The 21,929-nt window shown below is 43.4% G+C and overlaps 3 protein-coding genes across 6 annotated transcripts; 1 reads left to right on the plus strand and 2 right to left on the minus strand.

The window, feature by feature from the left end:
• The first annotated feature begins 307 nt into the window (after positions 1-307).
• On the plus strand, positions 308-18,699 carry LOC108609209 (uncharacterized). Of its 3 annotated transcripts, none has more exons than XM_018000944.2 (6): positions 308-463; positions 1,012-1,192; positions 4,217-4,434; positions 15,791-16,022; positions 16,099-16,344; positions 16,422-18,699. In XM_018000944.2, exons 2-6 carry the CDS (start codon positions 1,153-1,155, stop codon positions 18,140-18,142), a joined length of 2,457 nt encoding a protein of 818 aa, XP_017856433.1. In that variant the 5' UTR covers positions 308-463; positions 1,012-1,152; the 3' UTR covers positions 18,143-18,699. The 3 variants fall into 3 exon arrangements, with proteins under 3 accessions (XP_017856433.1, XP_017856434.1, XP_089318920.1); XM_018000945.2 differs by having other exon boundaries at positions 15,827-16,022; XM_089462794.1 differs by having other exon boundaries at positions 399-1,192.
• Positions 5,016-7,438, minus strand: LOC108609210 (kinesin heavy chain). The gene is made up of 2 exons (XM_018000946.2): positions 7,305-7,438; positions 5,016-7,236 (listed from the first exon to the last, which is right to left on the minus strand). The coding sequence occupies exons 1-2, from the start codon at positions 7,305-7,307 to the stop codon at positions 5,866-5,868; spliced, it is 1,374 nt and encodes a 457-aa protein (XP_017856435.1). The 5' UTR covers positions 7,308-7,438; the 3' UTR covers positions 5,016-5,865.
• Positions 18,700-18,923: 224 nt separating the features above from the next.
• LOC108621139 (ATP-binding cassette sub-family G member 5) lies at positions 18,924-21,897 on the minus strand. Of its 2 annotated transcripts, none has more exons than XM_018018293.2 (12): positions 21,766-21,897; positions 21,384-21,600; positions 21,185-21,293; positions 20,939-21,129; positions 20,739-20,883; positions 20,216-20,681; positions 20,036-20,153; positions 19,887-19,980; positions 19,692-19,830; positions 19,440-19,631; positions 19,192-19,378; positions 18,924-19,135 (listed from the first exon to the last, which is right to left on the minus strand). In XM_018018293.2, the coding sequence occupies exons 2-12, from the start codon at positions 21,441-21,443 to the stop codon at positions 19,022-19,024; spliced, it is 1,815 nt and encodes a 604-aa protein (XP_017873782.1). In that variant the 5' UTR covers positions 21,444-21,600; positions 21,766-21,897; the 3' UTR covers positions 18,924-19,021. The 2 variants fall into 2 exon arrangements, with proteins under 2 accessions (XP_017873782.1, XP_089318099.1); XM_089461973.1 differs by having other exon boundaries at positions 21,384-21,583; positions 21,766-21,846.
• Between the last annotated feature and the right edge of the window lie 32 nt (positions 21,898-21,929).

Here is a 21,929-nt window from a genome sequence, read left to right on the forward strand (position 1 = left end):
CAGGCGTCTTGCGGTGGGAGTGCGGTCATAAGCATGAATTGATGCTGCCGCTGCTGCTGCTGCTGTGGCCCTGTGGCTGCCGCCAGCTGACGTAAGTGAGTGACAAACGATGCCAAAATGCAACTGAAACAACAATTCAAACAACATGTCACACGCTGCGTATGCGTAATGTGCGTTAAGCATGCGACACATGCGCCCAGCCAGACTCGAAGCTTGGCCAAAGCTGAAGCAGCAGCTTCTAGCAGCGACTCGTCTATGCTGCCAGCTGCGACGTCGCTGCTGCTGTCGACGTTGCTGCTGCCGACACTGCTGCTGGCTCTGCCTTGGCTGCCTTGGCTGCTTCTGCTGATGAGGCCCAAGTGGTTTTTCCTTTCGCTTTCAGAAATCATTTCGCTTCGACAACGTAAACGATAAAGTCGCAAAACGCGCAACATTGCGCCTCGTCGTTGGCTCGTCTCGTGCGGTTCGTAGTTCAACTGGTTAAAACACACAAACAGTGACTGTCACTGTGACTGTGACTGTGACTGTCAGTGACTGTCAGTGACTGAGTGCTTTTTGTTAGTCTGCCTGTTTGCCCAGTCAACTGGCAAAGACGTCTGCAACGTTTCGCTGCACATTCTAAATGGCTTTTCCGTAGTTTTCGCACCTTGCGAAACACATTTTTACGCATTTACATACGAGCTCGGTTCGAAGCAAAAGAAAAAGAAGAAGCAGCAACAACAACAGAGCAGAAGCTGAAATAGCAGAATTTTCGATTTGAACACTTTGTCGGCATTTTTTGCTTATTTTCTAGTTGAGCGCTGGCATGACAAACAGTTTCACATAATGAAAATGAATCGCTCGATGATTTTGTGTTAATTTTCTAAAAAACAAAAAAGAATACATGAAAAGCATAGCATAAAAACCGAAAGAAAAAAAATACAAAAGCTTTTAAAAAAACATAATTGTGCGTTTTGTAATAATCGTATTTATATGATCTTTCTGCGTGTTGTGTTTGTTATCTGTTTACAGTGCATTCCATGTGAATATCTACTTTAACTAGCAGCTTAGGCACTTCGGATAATTCCCCCTCCTTACTTTGGATATTATAAATTACGCTTTCGGCTGTGGATATACGCCCCGATTTTGGATTAATTAACTACGAAAAGCGCCATGTCGACTATTAACTATCAAATGAGCGCACTTCTACTGGGTGAGTTGTTGAAAATAATCTGTTTAAGAGACAAAATCAAATTAAAAATATTAGAGGAAAGCATTAGAAAAAAAAATACATATATTCTTTAATTTCATATTTTCTACTGATTTAAAAAACTTCGAATTCTCTAATTTGAAATAACAAAATCATATTCATATTACACAAATAAAAAATAATCGCAGTTTTTTATAAGTTTAAATATAAGAAGTACAAGTTTTAAGGAAAATATTGAGTTTAGTACTCAAACAAGACTTATGGATGTTGGGAAAGCTCGTTAAAATTTGAATAAGAAATTTTCAACCATTACTTTTTGCAAAATTTAATGTATATTTGTTTTGTGAATGCCATAAAAAAAAATATTATTATTAAATTAAAATTAATTTTTAATTTTTTTTTTTATAATTTTGTATAAACAAAGGAATGTTATTTAGCCTTTAATCCTTAATTTATAAAATACTATTGAAATTCTACTTTTAATCTTTAATTAAGATTAAAGCTTTATTGCAATAATTTCTAGAAATTCATAACGCTTTTATAACCTTAAAGAATAGTTCAGTTTTTATGAGAAAAATAAATTGATAAATAGATTTTTAATAGACACTAAAAAGTGTAGCAAAAAGTACCTCATCAGGTAAAACAACCGGTCATTACGGCGGACAAAAAGTTAACCCGCACATTAAAGACACAGAACACATTTGAAGTTTCATTGAAATCACTTCCTGATGACAGAGATCGTTTGGAACGTTAGCTCATTGGGCACGCATTGTATTGACCTTCTATTTCGGTGGCTTTAATTACGCATTCCAACAATCACATCATGCGGAGCTCATCTCCTGGCCATAATTAATTCGCATGATCATTAGCTGGGGCTGGCTCTGGCTCTGGCTCTTTAATCTTTCATAAGAGGAAATTATGCATTGACTCAAGGTCTGCACATTTACGTAACTCAGCATCAGTTTATGGGAATTTCTACAAATATTACCCGAGTCTCCCCTAAAATAAGCATAAAATGCAATCAGCTATGAATTTTTGGCAAAAGCAACAAAGATGCGGCCAATAGGTAAGATAAATAATCTGCCTTAAATGAATATTGGGTCAGAAATAATTATATGCGCATGTAAAACTTTTGAATGATCATTAAGTGGTAGAGACGACGCCCCACGGAAGCTGTCTGGGTCTGGGATTCAAATTGGTTTCGCCTGAGCTCGAGCTCAGTTAAACAAAAGAGATGGCCCAACAAAAACCACAATTCCCGGAGCTGCTGCTGCCCAGTCATAGTTCACAAAGGCAAAGATTTCAAATGTCTGGGGAAAAAGTTTGTGGAATTGAAAATGAAATTCACTTTGAATTCAATGCGAATCTTCAAAGCCTAAGTCTCTCTCCCTCTCCCCTTCTCACTCCTACTCGTTCTGTCCCTCTTTTAATGCCTGTTATATACACCAAACGATGATTGCGCAATCCTAGCCAACAAATTTGACTGCAATTTGAGCCAAGGCGATTTGCGATTTGCATTGGTTCTGCAATTGCAAATTGCAGTTGCTTTAATTGCGGCAAGCGCATCTTCCGTTTGCCATTCCACTTTGTCAGAACAGCGCCTGCAAAAAGTCTGTTAACAGTGCCGGCCAAAAGTCGTCTTGCTCATTAAGTGTTGCACATGTGGCAATAGCATTTAGTATGGTTTCTATTTTCAGTTATAAGAATAGATTCACAGATGAATAATTTATGCTTATTACAGGAACAGTGCCTACTAAAAGACTGGCAACAGGGGCAACTACTATTTGTGTAATGTAAAGTGAGGAACTTTTATATAGTAAAATACCTCTCCCTAGGAAAGCTCTTCAATATTTGCAAAAAGTCAATTAGAAGTAAATTGCATGAATACTTATATATATAGGAAAGGGATTCATAAGATTTAACTGAAAACAGTTCCTGCTAAAAATCCGGCAATAACACCAGCTAAAAAACTTTGGTATAATAAGGCGCTGCATAAGTAAGTGGTATTTGTACTATATACAGTGCCTGTAAAAAGTCAATCAGCAGTGTTAGCTCTAAGACATGGGAGGAATTTGAGAGTATCAAATGTCACATTAGCTTTTAATATAGCTTTTAATATATACTTACGTAAACTAGGATATGATCTATAACATTTAAATGGACATAGTGCCTGCAAAAAGTCTATTCACCTTAAAGTCAACATGTAAGCATAAAATTACTTGACATTTTATTTGTGCAAGTGGCTTTTAGTGTGAGATGTAAAAACTTTAGACTAAACTAACCATAACAGTGCCTGCAAGAGCTGCCACCACAGTACCAGCCAAAAAAAAAAAAAAAACCGCCAAGGCAACTTGATTTTTCATTTGGAAGCGTGTTTTAGTGTGACATGTTGGAATTTGTCTCTATTAAAGTTTATTCCATAGCTTGATTGATAGCAGTGCCTGCCAAAAGTCTAGTGCTATTCGATGGTAATTAAACATTTCACATATGTAAGTGGCTTTTAAAGTATCATGTACTCCCTTGTTGCTTGGCATAGGTAATCCATAACATTTGATTGACGTGACATTTTAATTGTTTGACCCTCATATTGGGATTCATATAGATATTTTTGTTGTTGTGGATTTGTGGCCAATTTGGTAGATGAATTGACACAAGTGTACAAACAGCGCGCTGTGGGAATTTGCGGTTTTGAATCTTAATGATGTCTTTCTGTATCAAAAAGCCATCAATTGTCAAATAAAAACAAAAGCAAAAGCTTACAAAAACAACACACGCACACAGAACTTGGCCAACCTTGAGCATCAGTTACACACACACATAGGCACACTCATACACGCACACAGACACAACTCAGGCTCGTCTTGCAAGCGAAAGTGTTGCGAGTGCGCGAGCCACATTAAGATGAAGGTCAGCGGGGCAACCGAGCTGGCAGCCAGTGGTTGCTCTGGCGGTTGCACCACTTGAGTTTCCAATTTGTGTTCGAAAAGCTCACGATTTTGTTTTGTTTTGTCTTGTTGATCTTTGCAGCCACCGCAATGGCCCTGCTGTGCGGCCAAGTGTTGGGGCAGGCCCAGCTGCTGGACGAGGACGAGGATGTCTATGGCAGGCCCTGGCCCACCTACAGTCTGCAGAATATGCCCAAGACGCAGTTCACCTGCCGGGACAAGATACTTGGCGGCTACTATGCCGATCCCGAGACGCAGTGTCAGATGTTCCATGTCTGTGTCAAGCTGCCCGGAGTGGGGGTAAGTGTTATACGACAGCTTAAAACAACAACTACAACAGCAACAACAACAGCAGATCATAGACAGTTGAATTTATAACAGCATAAGAGATAGATGGATATGATCCAAATGTGTATGCACTACTTACAGTGGGTATATAGGCTTTATAGATTGTAAATATGTGAAGGGATGGACTACACTCGGAGTACTTTAAAGTTAATCACTACAATTTTGCCAAGGTTGTTTAGCGGTCTATATAGTTTTATAAGATAACATATATCTCGCACCAATATCACTTATAGTATATATAGATATTTCACATTTCTATCCATCTGAATTCTATAAAAATGTTGGGGTAAGAAATTATAAACATTTAAAACAAAATTTAAATTTTTTCTTAAAAATATTAAATTAGATCTTTTTTAAACAGCATAACAGAAATATCAAAAATAAATATTAGAATATACTTTTATTTTGCATTTTTAAATTTCGAAAGAAAACTTCTAGAACGAACTTGTAATCATTTTTTTTTTATATATCAGGTATAATGTTTCTTACTTCATAGATTCATTCGTAAAATATTTAATAATTTTTTAGCCGAGTTGGTAGTGTCGATTATGCTCGCCTAAGGTATACTTTTATTTATTGTAAAAGAAACGTAAAACAAGAAAATGTCATTTGATAGCTTGATCTGATTTTCCTTATGGCCAACTCGACAATAAGTAAGCCATGTAATGAATAGCCATTTACAGGGCATCTGCCAGTGTCATAAGGTGAGTAGTGCACCAGCATGTCTACACATAATGATTACAATTACACGCAAGTTATGGTGTAAACAATGGATTAACCAACAATCTACCACAACCTTCGGCTAAGAGCGCACTTGGCTTCGGCATCGAAATGCAGTCGAAATTCTTCGGTTGATTTTCAACTTTTCACAGCATCAAATTGATAAAATTTTATTCGATACACGCGCATATTACGTTGTAAAATAGACAATTTAGAGTGGCCGCCATAGGGCCACGAGTATTCCGAAAGCCTTAAAAAAGAGAAGAGAGACGCAAAGACAAAACATCAGCCATTTGTTAACTTGCGGGCGCTCTGAGTCGCTGTCAGTTGAAATGGCAAAGATGCACGGCTACATAGGCCCCCACCCCATCGGTTGAGCCGAGTGCGGGAGGAGCACTGTCAAAGGGATGGGTGGGGGGTGGTGGGTCAGGTAGACTTCGTGACTGCCCAGGTTGCCAGCCGGTGTTGCAGTTGCAGCGGGACAGCATCTGCTGGCTGTTCGCTGACCTTTAAGTGCATAAAGTATTCAATACGTTTTACATTAATTGCCACACATAGGGAGAGAGGGAGAGCGAGAGAGCTGCAGTGGGAGCGAGATACAGTCAGAGACAGATGCGATACACATGAAGAGCGACAGAGAATGCAACAGACGGAGCGAGACATCTAACGTTCAGATAGGCTATCGCTGCTCTCCATCAGCTGCGCGCTATGCAGATCCAGGTACATGTCGTCCAACACCTTCGATAGCTGCGCTTGTCGCTGCTGCTCCTGCACTTGCTGCGCCCTGCGCTGATGTGTCCACAAAAGCTGAAACATATTCGAGTACTTGGCCAGCTTGCGCTTAAATTTGAGACGCTGCTTCTGCAGCTTCCTGTTGCTCTTCGCCAGCCTGAGATGCAGAAGGTCCAACATTTGGTTTTTCTGCTTCAGCTGCTCGCTATTCTGCTCGTGGCTGATGGCCAGCTGTGTGACAATGTCCCGCACTTCCAGCATCTCCTCGAGGCTGGCTTCCGCATTGGTCTTGATGTGCCTGAGCTGATCGGACAGCCGACTCGCCTCCATCACCTCCTCGCCAGCAAATGCTGTTGCCCGCTGCAGCTGGCACAATGGGCTGGTATTGGTCTTGCATTGAGTGTAGGTGTTGCGTTGCTTCGGCAATTCGAACTCCAGCTGAATGCTGGTGTTGTTCCTCTTCAGCAACTCCAGCAGCTCATCCAGCTGGAATTTGTAATCGCTGCCGCGCCAGAACTCTAAACCGCTTAGCTTATTGCTCAGGCAATGGCATTTGTTACGCTCCCGCAGGTAGAGCGCTTTCCAGACTTTGGCACAGTCCATGGCCGTAATTGCATCGAATTGTGGCGCAGTTGTATAATTGATTATCACAGTGCTCTCATCGCTGTCCAGTAAATCCTTGAGGATTCGCGTTAACCGTATATTATAGTACCTGATATGCGTTTTGGTATTGCTCGCCAGCGCGCTGATTATCCTTAGCAATGAGGCCATGGGCGTGTGCAGCTGCAGCATCATCTCCGACTGATCGACGGCCGTCAAATGGACGAGCTGGATGCTGCCGTTCAGATGCAGCGATTGGTCCAAATTGGTCTGCCTCACGCATATGGTGAATAGCGCATAGGGATAGTCATTGGTGGGCATCGCATCGTCCGATTGCTGCTGCAGCTGCCCAATGACCCTCTCTATATACGCATAGACATCATGGGGCGAGGCGACAAAGTGCTCCTCCTGTGTGCCCGTCAACTGATCCTTTGCCACATGCTGTTGCATATGACTAATGGATATGTTGATCTGCATTGTCACCTCCATGTTGCAAACGTGGCCAAATAGCTCGCACAGAATGCGATCCACCACGTCCACCTTGCTGCTACGTCTCTCGCCAATTGGCCAATGGCCATAGCTGAATATGGTGCTGGCTTTGCCCTTGAACACATCGTCCAGTACACTCGATGCGGCCTCCTCACAGACATCCGCTTGCTGTTGACTGAGCTCAGACAGTTTGCGAAATAGATACATTTTTGCCTAGTTTAAAGGAATCGGGCTTTGAGCATCGTGCAGCAAACGGGCAGCATTGCCGGCATTGCTCTTACCATGTTTAACAAAGTAAATAATGCCCAAGTCACAATGGTGCGGGTTTTGAACTATATAAGTACTGTACATATGGATTTTGAGTTGTCAATTAGCCTACTATTCTATGAATGATGTGGCATACACACACACACACACACACACACACATGGGCCAGATCAGAGAACACGTTCACTTCGCCTCAATTAACGGCCAAAATGTGTGCAGCAGCAGCATCATCTGGTGGCAACTGCCGCAGCCGGATACCAATTCAAATGCCAAGTGCCACACAGCACAAGTAGAAGTAGAAGAAGAAGAAGAGGCAGACGAAGCAATAAAAAACATACGACAAATGCCAAAGTTCATCAACGGCCTTTGGCTTGTTAAAGTCGAAACCTTGCCACGGCTCTTCCAACTATTGTCACGATATGCACCATACGACATCGCTGACTATGACCGGGCCAGCTGATATTATATCTTCGACTTGAGATAGTCTTTACACCACATAGTAATGAAACGTGCTTAGAATAAAATGTATACATAGTGTTCTATATGGTTAGTAGCTATTCAAAAATGCTATCATATAATAATTCGAATTGGAAATTCGCTCGCTGATTCCAATTGGATTTGATTACGATTTGATATGTATTTTATTGTATACAAAATTTATATACATGAAAAGGAAATGCATATGTTTCTTAACCACATATAATTATTTATAAAAATTCCACTGCTAGGCTATTAGATACCCTACTTCAAAGGTGAGCTGTTTTTTTTTTTTTTATGTAGACTCTATAAGATTGTGAAGCTTCTAGAGTTTCTAGTCTTTTACTGCATACTTAGTGTATACGTATAGCTATAGCTGTTGTGGAGGCAGCAGCGGTCCGAAGAGTATTGTCCCTATGGAGTAGGGTATTATGTCGACCATTGCACGTGAAACAGTTGTGAGTACTGGTACACTCTCGTAACTGGTGACCTTTAGCGAAACAGTTTAGACAAAGCTTCTTCGATTTTATGTAAGTTTCTCGTTCATGAATGGATAGTTGGAGAAACTGATGGCAGAATCGGATTGGATGATTCTCTCTTGAACACAGATCGCACCTTGTGCCGATTGTGTCCACTTGCGTTCTGAACGAGTTCAGTCGTTCGGGAAGGGCAGGGTTCGCAGATCTCGGAATTGAGTTCGGAACTTTTGGAACAGAACGGTCACCTTCCATAGCTTCAAGAGCACGAGCGCGCTCGCTAAGGAAGTGACTGACGTCCTGCCAGGCTGGGATTTCTGTTTTTCGTTTCAATGAATGCTCCCAGAGAGATCGAGTTTGTTCCGGCAAATTTGAAGTGCACAGGAACACAAGAATGCAATCCCAACTTTCAGTGGATATCTGAGCATGCTCGATTGCCGTGACACATCTGTGCATAGTGCTATGCAACTCTCTGAGAGCCGAGCCTGACTCCTTGGTGATCTTGGAAAGGTTGAGAAGAGTTTTAAGCTGGCTGTTGACTAACAGCCGCTTATTCTCAAACCGATCACACAAAGAGACCCAAGCCGATGCAAAGCCGTCGTTTGTGAGAGGATACTCTGCGACTAGTGCGTTTGCATCGCCTGCTGTTTTTGAATTAAGGTGGAACAGCTTTTCCACCGGAGTTAAACACGGATTGTTTATGTAGATCGCAGTAAAAAGATCGCGGAATGTTGGCCAGCGCAAGTAATCGCCGTGGAACACTTCCATGTCAACGGGTGGAAGGCGACAGCCTTCAGACGTGGCGAAAGGAGCGGACATAGGAGCGGGCGGTGTACTCGATGCGGAAAGTGCGTCGATCTGTACACCCAGATGGGTCGTACACCGCTCGTAGACAGTGTAGCAGTTGTCGAATTTGGCCTCCGTGGCTTCAACTTCGCCACTGCTCGCCCCTTGGCTCAATGCTCTGGCACAGACCTTATATTGCTGCTCAGCATCATCCCACAATGCCTTGACCCGATCTCGACGGATCTCGAAGGCCCGGAGCTGAGCCGCCTGGGTGGCATTAGAGTCTCCGGGACTGTCAATGCGCGACTCAAACTTGATGAGCCTATCCGCAGCCGAGATGAAGTCAGACAACGACATTTTAGACGGACTGGCGGGCTTTATACTGGATCGGGTGACGACCGGACTACGCTTGAAAGTGCTGCTTGTCTGCGGTTTCCCGGACGGAATGGGTGATGCAGAGGCACTGCGCTTGATCAGACGCGAAGCTGGTACACTAAGTTGCGCTCGACCCGAACGATCAGACATGGATGCTAACTAGAAGTTAGCTGCTGGAAATTTCTGATATGGAGACAGAAATTCACTCAAAGAGCAAAGTAATTCAGTTGACAAGAGCAAGAAAGTTGTAAACTGAACGTAGAGCAAATTAGAAAAGAATTATTGCCTTTTAAGCAAGTAAAGCGAAAACAAAGAAGAAGAAGAGGCAAAAAAGTTTAATTTATTTAATTAGGATAAATTAAATAACCAAATTCTTAATTTGAAAGTCGACTTTGTAATTAATTATTGTAATTAGGATAAATTTAATAATTAAGAGGGTGGCTTTATATTTTGCTTTACAATGGCTCTTTGAAATACGATAAATACTGATCGTGACACAACTATCGTCAGAAATTGTGGCGGCCGGTGATAGTTATTGAAAATTCTATCGATACTAGTGACGATCTCAGCTGCTTGGACACAAAACAAAACAACCAATTTAACAATTTAAGTTTATTATTCTGTAAATGTGTCGTGTATATGTATGTGGAAGTTGCAATTGTGAATTTACATATATGTTAATTGTGTTGCTGGGCTGTTTGTACGCGAGTGAAATATAAAGTTACAAGATGCTCATATGTGCATACATGGATGTATGTATGTATGTATGAGCGTATTTGCGTACAAACAGAAGAAAGCGGACACACAATTAGCAAATAGATAACCAAAACAAAATGTTGGAGTGGTGGTGTCGCCGATAAGCAAAAAGACCGGGTTGTAATTTCCTCGTCTTTATTTCTTAGATTAAAGCTGTGTTGCTCGTATAGCATTAGTAATAAGATGTACATATGTCTCGTCAGTACCAGGAGAGGCAAGTGAGGCAAGTAGTCGCGAGACGAAGTACTCAGCGGGCGCTAAGTACCGCGAACCAGTAGGAGAACTGGGTGATGTTATTAACAGAATGCTGTTAACAACATAACAGTGTGTGGTGCGGGAGGAGCAATTCTTGTTAATGGGATCTGGCATTAACATACTCCCCCCCCTTGCAAGGATTGCAAATTAAGACGTCATGTCCAAGCTGGAGACCTCTTGCTGTGCGGATCAAGGTCGTCAGCGGAGCTGTGACCGCCTGTTTAGGAGTCGAGGCGGAGAGACGTGCTGATCCCTGGAGATGCAGGAGCGTGTGGTGATTCTGGCCACACGTTTTGCAACGTCCCTTGCTCCGGCAGGATTGCCCGGAGTGCTCGTGAGCCAAGCAGTTCGTACAGTACTTATGTGTAAGTACCGCACGCATCCGCTTCTCCCCTGAAAGGCCCAGAAAACGCTGGCAATCCCGGAGACCGTGGGCTCCTGGGCACACGCGGCACTGGAAGGAATTGGTACCGCGTGGCTTGCTGCTTTCTGATGACGGCGTCTTTATCTGGAAGATCGAATGAGTTGGAGGTAGAATTACTTGCTCGTTAGGACACAACATGGAGGTTAGTTTGACAGCACAAGGAGGACGAGGATCGGGTTGGAATGATGGGCCTGAATGAAGAATATCATTCAGTGCTGGACGAAGAGCCTTGAAACCGACCCTCACTTTCGGAGTGGTGCTGTTTGGAGCTCGGAATGGAAGAGCTTCGTCAGATGATACGGTTGGCGGAGACTCAAGTTTCGCCTCTTCCGAAACGGAAACCTGAGTTGTGAAGGAGGAGACCGTTCCTGGTATCATCTGTGAAAGTGGGCCTGTCAGTACCCAACCGAAAACAGTCTCCAGACCTATAAGAGGCCCACAAATATTAGGGTGATAACCTCCCTGAATGATAGTCGGAAGGATATCCGCGCCTATCAGGACATCAATTTCCGCACTCTTGTAGAACTCGGGGTCAGCTAGCTGAATTTTCGGAAGTTTGTTTAACAAGAGTTGCGGAACTGGGGACGAAGGGATGTTACCAGCCAGATTTGGAACGACGAGAGCAGAAGCCTTGATTCGCATTCTCGGCTTCAACGGAGAGCCAATATCAAAGTTGCATACCTTGTGTGCCTCAGCTGTCACTGCTTGATTCAGGCCGGAGACCTGAGTATGCACGGACTTGAATGGCAACTTGATTTTTCGGAACAGTCGCTCAGAAATGAAAGTCGCTTCGGACCCTGAGTCGACTAAAGCACGGGCGGGATAAGTTGCGCCGAAATGGCATATATTAATCACCGCCGTGCCGAGGAGGACACCTCGTGTGTTGGCAGCCAGATACGTTTGGACGTTGGACATAACTGGAGTACGAGTCGGAGCTATAGCTGTTGCGGAGGCAGCAGCGGTCCGAAGAGTATTGTCCCTATGGAGTAGGGTGTTATGTCGACCATTGCACGTGAAACAGTTGTGAGTACTGGTACACTCTCGTAACTGGTGACCTTTAGCGAAACAGTTTAGACAAAGCTTCTTCGATTTTATGTAAGTTTCTCGTTCATGAATGGGTAGTTGGAGAAACTGATGGCAGAATCGGATTGGATGATTCTCTCTTGAACACAGATCGCACCTTGTGCCGATTGTGTCCACTTGCGTTCTGAACGAGTTCAGTCGTTCGGGAAGGGCAGGGTTCGCAGATCTCGGAATTGAGTTCGGAACTTTTGGAACAGAACGGTCACCTTCCATAGCTTCAAGAGCACGAGCGCGCTCGCTAAGGAAGTGACTGACGTCCTGCCAGGCTGGGATTTCTGTTTTTCGTTTCAATGAATGCTCCCAGAGAGATCGAGTTTGTTCCGGCAAATTTGAAGTGCACAGGAACACAAGAATGCAATCCCAACTTTCAGTGGATATCTGAGCATGCTCGATTGCCGTGACACATCTGTGCATAGTGCTATGCAACTCTCTGAGAGCCGAGCCTGACTCCTTGGTGATCTTGGAAAGGTTGAGAAGAGTTTTAAGCTGGCTGTTGACTAACAGCCGCTTATTCTCAAACCGATCACACAAAGAGACCCAAGCCGATGCAAAGCCGTCGTTTGTGAGAGGATACTCTGCGACTAGTGCGTTTGCATCGCCTGCTGTTTTTGAATTAAGGTGGAACAGCTTTTCCACCGGAGTTAAACACGGATTGTTTATGTAGATCGCAGTAAAAAGATCGCGGAATGTTGGCCAGCGCAAGTAGTCGCCGTGGAACACTTCCATGTCAACGGGTGGAAGGCGACAGCCTTCAGACGTGGCGAAAGGAGCGGACATAGGAGCGGGCGGTGTACTCGATGCGGAAAGTGCGTCGATCTGTACACCCAGACGGGTCGTACACCGCTCGTAGACAGTGTAGCAGTTGTCGAATTTGGCCTCCGTGGCTTCAACTTCGCCACTGCTCGCCCCTTGGCTCAATGCTCTGGCACAGACCTTATATTGCTGCTCAGCATCATCCCACAATGCCTTGACCCGATCTCGACGGATCTCGAAGGCCCGGAGCTGAGCCGCCTGGGTGGCATTAGAGTCTCCGGGACCGTCAATGCGCGACTCAAACTTGATGAGCCTATCCGCAGCCGAGATGAAGTCAGACAACGACATTTTAGACGGACTGGCGGGCTTTATACTGGATCGGGTGACGACCGGACTACGCTTGAAAGTGCTGCTTGTCTGCGGTTTCCCGGACGGAATGGGTGATGCAGAGGCACTGCGCTTGATCAGACGCGAAGCTGGTACACTAAGTTGCGCTCGACCCGAACGATCAGACATGGATGCTAACTAGAAGTTAGCTGCTGGAAATTTCTGATATGGAGACAGAAATTCACTCAAAGAGCAAAGTAATTCAGTTGACAAGAGCAAGAAAGTTGTCAACTGAACGTAGAGCAAATTAGAAAAGAATTATTGCCTTTTAAGCAAGTAAAGCGAAAACAAAGAAGAAGAAGAGGCAAAAAAGTTTAATTTATTTAATTAGGATAAATTAAATAACCAAATTCTTAATTTGAAAGTCGACTTTGTAATTAATTATTGTAATTAGGATAAATTTAATAATTAAGAGGGTGGCTTTATATTTTGCTTTACAATGGCTCTTTGAAATACGATAAATACTGATCGTGACACAACTATCGTCAGAAATTGTGGCGGCCGGTGATAGTTATTGAAAATTCTATCGATACTAGTGACGATCTCAGCTGCTTGGACACAAAACAAAACAACCAATTTAACAATTTAAGTTTATTATTTTGTAAATGTGTCGTGTATATGTATGTGGAAGTTGCAATTGTGAATTTACATATATGTTAATTGTGTTGCTTGGCTATTTGTACGCCATATGTTGTCATATGTGCATACATGGATGTGTATGTATGTATGAGCGTATGTTCGTACAAACAGAAGAAAGCGGACACACAATTAGCAAATAGATAAATAAAACAAGTAGAAATAATTATGCTTGGAGGATTAATTATTAAATTGCAAAATAAAACTATTAAAAATAACAAAGGATATTGTGTTTTATTTAATAGTTAAGCGAGGAGCATGTACATATATATGTATGTATATATGTCACTCTGCAGCCGGCGACTAGTTATAAATATGAGTATGTGCGGATGTGTGAAAAGGCAGAATATGTAAATAAATTTATTAAACGATCAACAAAGGATATTGTTCTTCTCGTGTTAATAAATATTAATCGGATTTAAACACAGCTTAATACATATCTATATATATAAGAATATATACATATAGGTATGTAGTCGAAATATTGCTAGATTAGTACATATATGTATATGTATATGCAAGGGAAGGCGGATGAGAGGTGCCAGTGTATTTATGCATATATATATGCATGTACTACTCTAGACAAGAATGGGGTACTTATCTCGACGGCCGATGGAATGCTGGTGTGAAGGTGGACGAAGCTCCGGCTCGAAGGACCAAATGTTGGAGTGGTGGTGTCGCCGATAAGCAAAAAGACCGGGTTGTAATTTCCTCGTCTTTATTTCTTAGATTAAAGCTGTGTTGCTCGTATAGCATTAGTAATAAGATGTACATATGTCTCGTCAGTACCAGGAGAGGCAAGTGAGGCAAGTAGTCGCGAGACGAAGTACTCAGCGGGCGCTAAGTACCGCGAACCAGTAGGAGAACTGGGTGATGTTATTAACAGAATGCTGTTAACAACATAACAGTGTGTGGTGCGGGAGGAGCAATTCTTGTTAATGGGATCTGGCATTAACAGTATGAGTTCATGGCAATGAACAGTTAGGCATGCAGACTTCCATACATGGGCTAGAGCCACATAGCTTGATACCGTCATCCATAATATGTTAGTTATAATTATTATTTACACACCTTAAGCAAACACTATTTATTTTACATTAAATGGCAAATCTAATTAAATGTTTCAACAGCTGGCTGTTATAAATAACTTAAACAGCATTAGATATATAATTATGAAATATAGTATCAATTTTGCTTGGTCATCGCGTAGGTTTATATTTTATAAATCATTCAAGGCTAATTTTGATAACTATAATTCAGCAGTTATTCAATTTAACGATTATAAGCTATAATATTGGTATTCGATGTGATTTTCTAAATGATTATAAATGCGCGAAAATAATTCTATAAATTATGACATATACATAAATAATTATGAGGAAGATAAGAAGATGAGTCATTTCCGTTACCTATTTGTCTACCTGCTTTTTTGCATAAACGCATTATTGTATTATTATTTATTATTTAAAATTATAGAACTCTTGCATATCAATAGTATTTTTTCGTAGTAAAGGAAGCCGCAACTATATAAGTACCATTTTTAATTTTATTTGCACAAATAATTAATGTTTCATACTTTGCCATCCATTATTTTCTGGAAACTTCATGAAGCTTGCATTTTGAGAAAGAGTTGATTTTTTTTTATATCTTTCGTCTGGAAAATTTTATATTATTTTCAGAGAATATATTATTTTCAGGATTTTTAACTTATTATATTATTTACGTATTTTCATTTATTTATTTTTATTTTTTAATTAAAATACTTTTTAAAATTTCTTTTTGAGTATCAATAATCGTATTGATTTAAAAAATTTTTTTATTTTATTTTTCAATTGCTTATATCTGCTATCCTTTATTAACTTTAAGATCATCTATTAATATTAAGAAAATGTTTATATGTACATATTTCTATTTTAAGATTCATCTGATTTACTGCTGTTGTTGTTGCTGTTGTTAATTCAACAAAAAGTTAACAATTAGAAAAGAAACCAAAAATTGCTTATTAACTAATTTCGCCCACTTATCAAATTGAATCTTGCATGTTGATCTGGTTATGTGCTTTTGCTGTAAATGCGGCTAACTGTTTGCGCAGCTCTCACATCGAAGAAATAATTCGTTTGTCCAACAGGTGCAGGACTATCGCTTCCTCTGCCCAAACAGCACTGCCTTCGATCAGGAGCTGCAGATCTGCGCCAACTGGGCAGACGTCGACTGCGACAAGTCCACGTCGCTCTATCTGAACGATTTGTATCGCTCGGGTGACGAGAGCAAGAGCGTTAATCAGGAGGATGAATCCACCTTCCATTTGCAGCGCGCCGAAAGTGGTAGATAATGATCCAATTATGTTGTCTTATCCATTATTGTTGCGATCCCATTATACACGACTTGACCTGATTGCAGGTGATGTGCGTCGCTCCAAGGAGAGCCGCGGCGATCAAAAGTCGCGCCCCAGACATAATTATGCGGTGACTGCTTCCAGTTCCAATGCGGACAACGCGCCGACAACCAAACGACCCATCACTAGCTATTATACGCCCACGACAACAACAACCACAACAACATCAACTGAACGTAACTACTACAACAACAATAACAACTACAACAACAAATACAACAATAACAACAACTACAACGACGACTCGAAGCGTAAGTTAACAAACAATGGAATCTTCAAATTTATTACACAAATTAATCACGCTCTTGTCTCTCGCTGGCATCCACAGAAGACATCGATGATATCTTTAAAGGTTCCCACAGCTCGCACTTCTTTGCCAATCGGCATGGCGGGCGCGAATTTGACGAGGAGCCACCGCGTCCCAGGCCCAACGACTTCAACGATTACAATCGCAAGACCACTGAGGCGGCTAGCAAGACGCGTGCCACGCCCACACGTGGGCAGCGCACCAGCCAGACTCCCAGTGCCAGCCCTGGCACCAGCACCACAGCTGCTCCCTCAACGAAATCCGTGAAGAAGATAACGCTGCATGCTTCCTTCAATACAGGCTTTCAGGACTATACGCAGCACTACAAGTCGACCACGCCCAGCACCTTGGCGCCCACAGCGAGCACCACACCGCGCCTGGGCAGCGGCATCACCAGCCGCTTCAGCTTCGGCTCCAATGACTATCAGACCCAGGAGCGCATCCAGCCAACCACATATAATCCGAACAATGGTTTTCGCTACAAGAGCACGGAGCAGCCGTCCAGCTCGACCAAGCTGACGGGCAAGAATGCCCAGGACTTTGACAAGGAGACCACCAGACGACACAAGCCAACTGCGTCAGCACGCAAGCAGAAGCTCGGCCCGCAGGAGTCCAACTACATCAATCACAATGAGTTCGCTGAGCTGGCCAAGCCGCAGCCATTCCAGGCCAATCAAGATGCAGCCCGGAAACCTGCCCAGCTGGAGCCGCAGTATCAACGGCCTCGCTCCCAATCAACCGCTCAGCAGTTGACTCGCGTGGGCAGCCAGGAGCCGTCGCCATTCAAGTCCTCGTCGAGCGCCTCTGCCTCCAATGCCAAGCCGCGCACCTTTGCAAGCCGCGGCAGCATCACCTACAAGGCGACCACCCAGCGCTATGCCGACGATGAGTTCTACTATCCGACCACCACCAGCACAGCGAATCCCAGCAAGAAGTTGTCCACGCAGGCCCTAAGGGATGCCTTTACACCCACCACCTTCAAGCCGACGACGTACAAGAAGGCCTATGAGCAGAGTTTCTATCAGGTGCAGCAAACGCAGCGCCCCAGCCAGAGTCCGAGCTCCAAGAAGACAACGGCTGTGACACCTGCGCTGCCCAGCACAGCCAATCCGCACGCCAATATTGATGAGGATGACGGACAGTACCATCCGGAGCTGTATGAGAGTGACTTCCCGCGCAATCGCTTCAAGTTTCTGCGCAACCGATCAACCACCAGCCCCACGACCTCCGCGAGCACCACCAGTGCTCCCGTCTCGAGCAGGCAGCCTCATGGGTTTCAGCAGGCGCACAGCCATCTGAGGAGCCAGCAGCAGTCCGCCTATCAGAAGCAGCATGAGCAGGAGCAATCGGATCTGAGCGACGAGGATGAGCTATTCAAGACGGCCCAATCGCTCAACTTTGGCGCTGCCAGCATCAACAAGCTACGCGCTGATATCTACAAGGCGGAGAAGACCTCGCAGCAGTATAACTCCCAGTACAGTCCACAGTTGGCGCCATCTAGTCCGAAGACGATCGCCCAGGTGACCAGCTCTACCACGACATCACCGACAACAACTACAACCACAACAAGGCGCCCCACAACAAGCACAACGAAAACAACAACAACCACCACCACCAGCTCTCCGGTGGAGTCTAAGAAATCGGCCAAGAGCAAAAAGGAGGACAAGAAGAGCAAATCCAAGCGGCCGCCATATGCCGACGAGGATACCAGCTACGACTACGCCTACTACGACACGGATTGAGCTCCAGGTCAGCAGCAGCATCGGCATACGTCCAGCTCAGCCCAGCCTAGCCCAGTTCCCGAACTATATAGCCCTTATTTTGTATGCCTTCATCGCAAACTAACAATGTTAAAACACATACTTGAATCCTCTCCAGCAGCAACTATATAGGTGCCACAGTATTTTATATATATGTATACACAAATCAAAATAACTTCCCGTTTAGATTCAGCTATTGCTCGCATTTTTTCATCGTCTTCGGCTATTCATGGCCCCTGAATACCCATTAACACTCGCGTACATTCATTCAATCAGATGAGTTCGTTCTAATGAATTTCCATGCGTGTATCTAGTTATTTAAATAAAACAAACATATATTTAGTCGTTAGACAATTGTTAAACTGAAAAAAAGGAAACACGAAAAGGCGAAAACTTAAAACACATTTTGAAATTCAGCTGCTAAACTTGAAATGAAACATTTCTATTCAAAAATTTGTACTTGTAATGTTTTTCGATTGTATTCATGGCGAAATTTATATTAATTTTAAGTTTTCTTGTAAATAAAATGATAAATAATAGATTGTTGTGTATTTTAATTGGCTGGCATTTAAATTGAGCGCCCAAGTTCAGAGCTTTCATTATCGATAAGGTTGAAGACCAGCTTAGAATGGCTTATCGATGCTTGCTGTGAAATATATTATCGAAGGCCTACGGAACGATCCACTTGAGCTACTGCAGCCCTGACTTATCGGTGCTAATTGTAAGCTAACAATACTCGACAGTGCAGCCCTGGGGGCGCGAATTCAAATTTTCTTTCTTTTTGCTTTTTATTTTTTAATTAATAAAATCTTAAAAATCATATAAATTAAGTGAGTGCTGTGCAAATATAAATTGATATGTTTAGTCTTTAAATTTTTGACGCACGCAACGCGGCATTGGGAACAAATAGAGCAGCATATTGAAGGCGGCCAAGCCCACTGCGAAAGCACAGGACGCAGCGACATCAATTGTTTCCTGAAATACGAAAATATGTTTAAGATGAGCAAGATATGGTATGGTGGTAGACTTACATCTGGATCAGGTAGGCCCAAGCGTTCGTGCATAAAGTCTGTGGGCTTCGGGCAAATAACAGAAGCGGTGGGCGTGCAGTTGAGCTTGCGTGTCTGAAAGGCGATGCTGTGCAGCAGCGAAGAGGCGTAACGCGTATGCGTGCCCTTGGTGTTGTCCTGCAGCCAGGGCTGCAAGCCCTTAAACGAGCTGCAATTAGAATAAGCTATTAGAGATAGTTTTACTTTAAAGTGTAAATCTAAAAACTTGCCGCACTGTGCCGCTGGCCAGAGCAATGCTGATGACCAGCACGTAGGTCACTGCTATGGCTGCATTGAAGGGAACCTTGACCACCAGCAAGAAGGATATGGTCATTTGCTCGGCCAGCACATAGCTGGACCAAAGGGCCACAAAGAGATAGGCGAACACGGTGCCATTATTGAACTTCGAATCCAAGAGAAGGCTATGAGGAAATCACTAATTAGGATTTATACATACACTACCTATAAACTAGATCACTTACGGATAGATAACACAGCTAGCCAAAACTGAAGACACCGCTGAAAAGGGTATCGAAACGGAGTTGTAGGATAGCAGCAGCGTAGTGCCCGTGTAAAGACCTTCTGGAGTATCTTGGGATAGCTTTTTGCGCCAAATGGGAACTGCAAATGGTAGAAAAATTAAGCTGGGCTTTTAAAGATTTGCTTACCAAACTTACACAAGGTTATGGTGGTCAAAATGCCGCAGCCATAGGACAAACCAAGTATATTCAATATCATGCCGTTTCTGGTAAAGAAGCCACTGGCATCGTCCTGCGGGAGAAGGGAATATTAGAAAGCCTCTTTAAAAATAGATCTCAATACCCACGGTAAGATTTGTATAGAAAGCCCACAAAATCGCCATTGATAAGGGCAATAGTAGCAGGCGCAGAAAGAGCGTCTTCATGCCCACCACGCCGCAGGAGAATGTGGAGGCCAAAAGTTTTCTAAAAGAAAAAGATTAGAATCTAAAACATTTCTAATAAAATTCAAATTCTTCAAATCTTACAAATACAGCATGATCCAAACTTTAAGCTCGCCGGGCTTGCCATAGGCCAGAGGCACCTTGCCCGAGCCCATGTTGTTCAGCGGCGCATCGGAGATGGGTGTCTCTCTGGAGAAGCGCTCGACCAGTGCTTCGATCTGCTGGCTGGACTCGAGAAAACGATCGCGACTGCGACGATCGACAGTGGAAAGACATAGATAATACATGAGCGGATTCTCCAGCTGCGGACAGGGAAAGCCAATGGCATGGAAATACTCCAACATGGCACGAGTGCCGCCCGAGTAGACAACGCCGCCCAGGCACAGGAACAGCGCACGATCCAAGAAGGGAAAGACATCGGAGCGCGGCTTCTCCAACGACAACAAAATGCCACAGCCCGTCTTCTTGGCCGTGTTCGAGAGTATGGAGATGAGCAGATAAGCGCTGAGAGGATCTAGACCTTGAGTGGGCTCATCCAGCAGCAGCATGACTGAAAATAACGAGAGCTAAGCTCAGTTGCAAATGTTTGAGAAGCTGCAAAATTCACCTGGATCCCGGACCAACTGTATGCCAATGGCCAAGCGTCTGGCTTCGCTTATATTCAGATATTCCACGCGCTTGTGCGCCACTTGCGAGAGCGCCAAATCCGCCAGCACTTGACGCACCTTGGAGCTCTTCAGATAACCACCGAGCTAGAAGTAAACAAAGGTAAACAAATCATGTCTAAACAGAGAATTTTGCACTTACAATGGTGGGCGTGTAGTGTAATGTTTGAGCCACTGTCAAACCTGGTACAAAGGTACAGGATTGTGTCACATAGCCGCAACGTTGCTGGAAGAGTGCCTTGCTCAGCGGCGAGCCATTGAGCAGCACCTGTCCACGAGTGGCGCCATCCGCACGTCTAGCAATCACATCCAGCAGAGCTCTTTTGCCGCTGCCTAAAAAAACAACAATTTCCTTAAAATGCAACAAATATGCAACTCAATTACCTACCTTTTGAGCCCAGTATGGCCATCACCTCGCCGCTGTGCACGGTCAGGTTGACGCCTTTGAGCACTAGCGCTGAGTTGCCGGCACCATTGAAACAGCCACCACCGTCCACCTATACAGAGAGTGTGTGTGTGGGAGAGATAGAGAACAAACAAAAGACTTCAATGTTTAGGCTTGTTTGCGAGGCTTCCAGTGCACTTGCCTCGGTGGTGTGGAATATGTTATGCGCTTCCAGTACGTAATCGCTGCCGATCATTTTCATAGCCAACACAATAACAACTCTCCAGAGCAGCAAACAGCTTTGTTTGTTATTCTTCTGCTCTATGCCTCACACTCTGTACGCCGTTCAAGAGCGGCTCAAAGAACCAAACACTGGCTGGAAGTAAACAGTGCACAAGAGCACTGGAATGAGAGAGGAGCTGGGAGAGGGAGAAATATAGAGAGAGAACGCGTTAGCTGCTTTAATTTTATTTGGAATTTTCAACAGCAATTGTACTTCTTAAATATATTTTATAATGTTATTACATTATTTATTTATTAATTCTACTATTATTTGCACACTTCATACTAATATTAAAACGCACCAAGAAAATATTTATTTATTTTTTGCTGTGAATCAGCCGCGAACACGTCTAGTCCAAGCGAGCGCAGAATTCCAACTGAAGTTGTTGCTGGCATTGCGATCGGCACATAAGCAGTAGCAATTCCTATTGGAAGTTTAAGCGCTGGCAGCTGGAATGAGTGTGTT

Source organism: Drosophila arizonae, chromosome 2 (assembly GCF_054131065.1).
Source record: "Drosophila arizonae isolate 15081-1271.41 chromosome 2, UAZ_ARI_1.0, whole genome shotgun sequence".
NCBI classification, from domain to species: Eukaryota; Metazoa; Arthropoda; class Insecta; order Diptera; family Drosophilidae; genus Drosophila; species Drosophila arizonae.

What these genes read in the sequence shown, in the direction of transcription:
- LOC108609209 (XM_018000944.2), top strand. Translation starts at nt 1,153, where the DNA reads ATGTCGACTATTAACTATCAAATGAGCGCACTTCTACTGG. An exon ending in TTTGCAGCGCGCCGAAAGTG is followed by an intron (nt 16,023 to 16,098) that starts GTAGATAATGAT and finishes ACCTGATTGCAG; the next exon opens with GTGATGTGCGTCGCTCCAAG. An exon ending in CTACAACGACGACTCGAAGC is followed by an intron (nt 16,345 to 16,421) that starts GTAAGTTAACAA and finishes TGGCATCCACAG; the next exon opens with AAGACATCGATGATATCTTT.
- LOC108621139 (XM_018018293.2), bottom strand. Translation starts at nt 21,443, where the DNA reads ATGAAAATGATCGGCAGCGATTACGTACTGGAAGCGCATAACATATTC. An exon ending in GGCCATACTGGGCTCAAAAG is followed by an intron (nt 21,130 to 21,184) that starts GTAGGTAATTGA and finishes TTGTTTTTTTAG; the next exon opens with GCAGCGGCAAAAGAGCTCTG. An exon ending in TTTGACCACCATAACCTTGT is followed by an intron (nt 19,831 to 19,886) that starts GTAAGTTTGGTA and finishes TACCATTTGCAG; the next exon opens with TTCCCATTTGGCGCAAAAAG.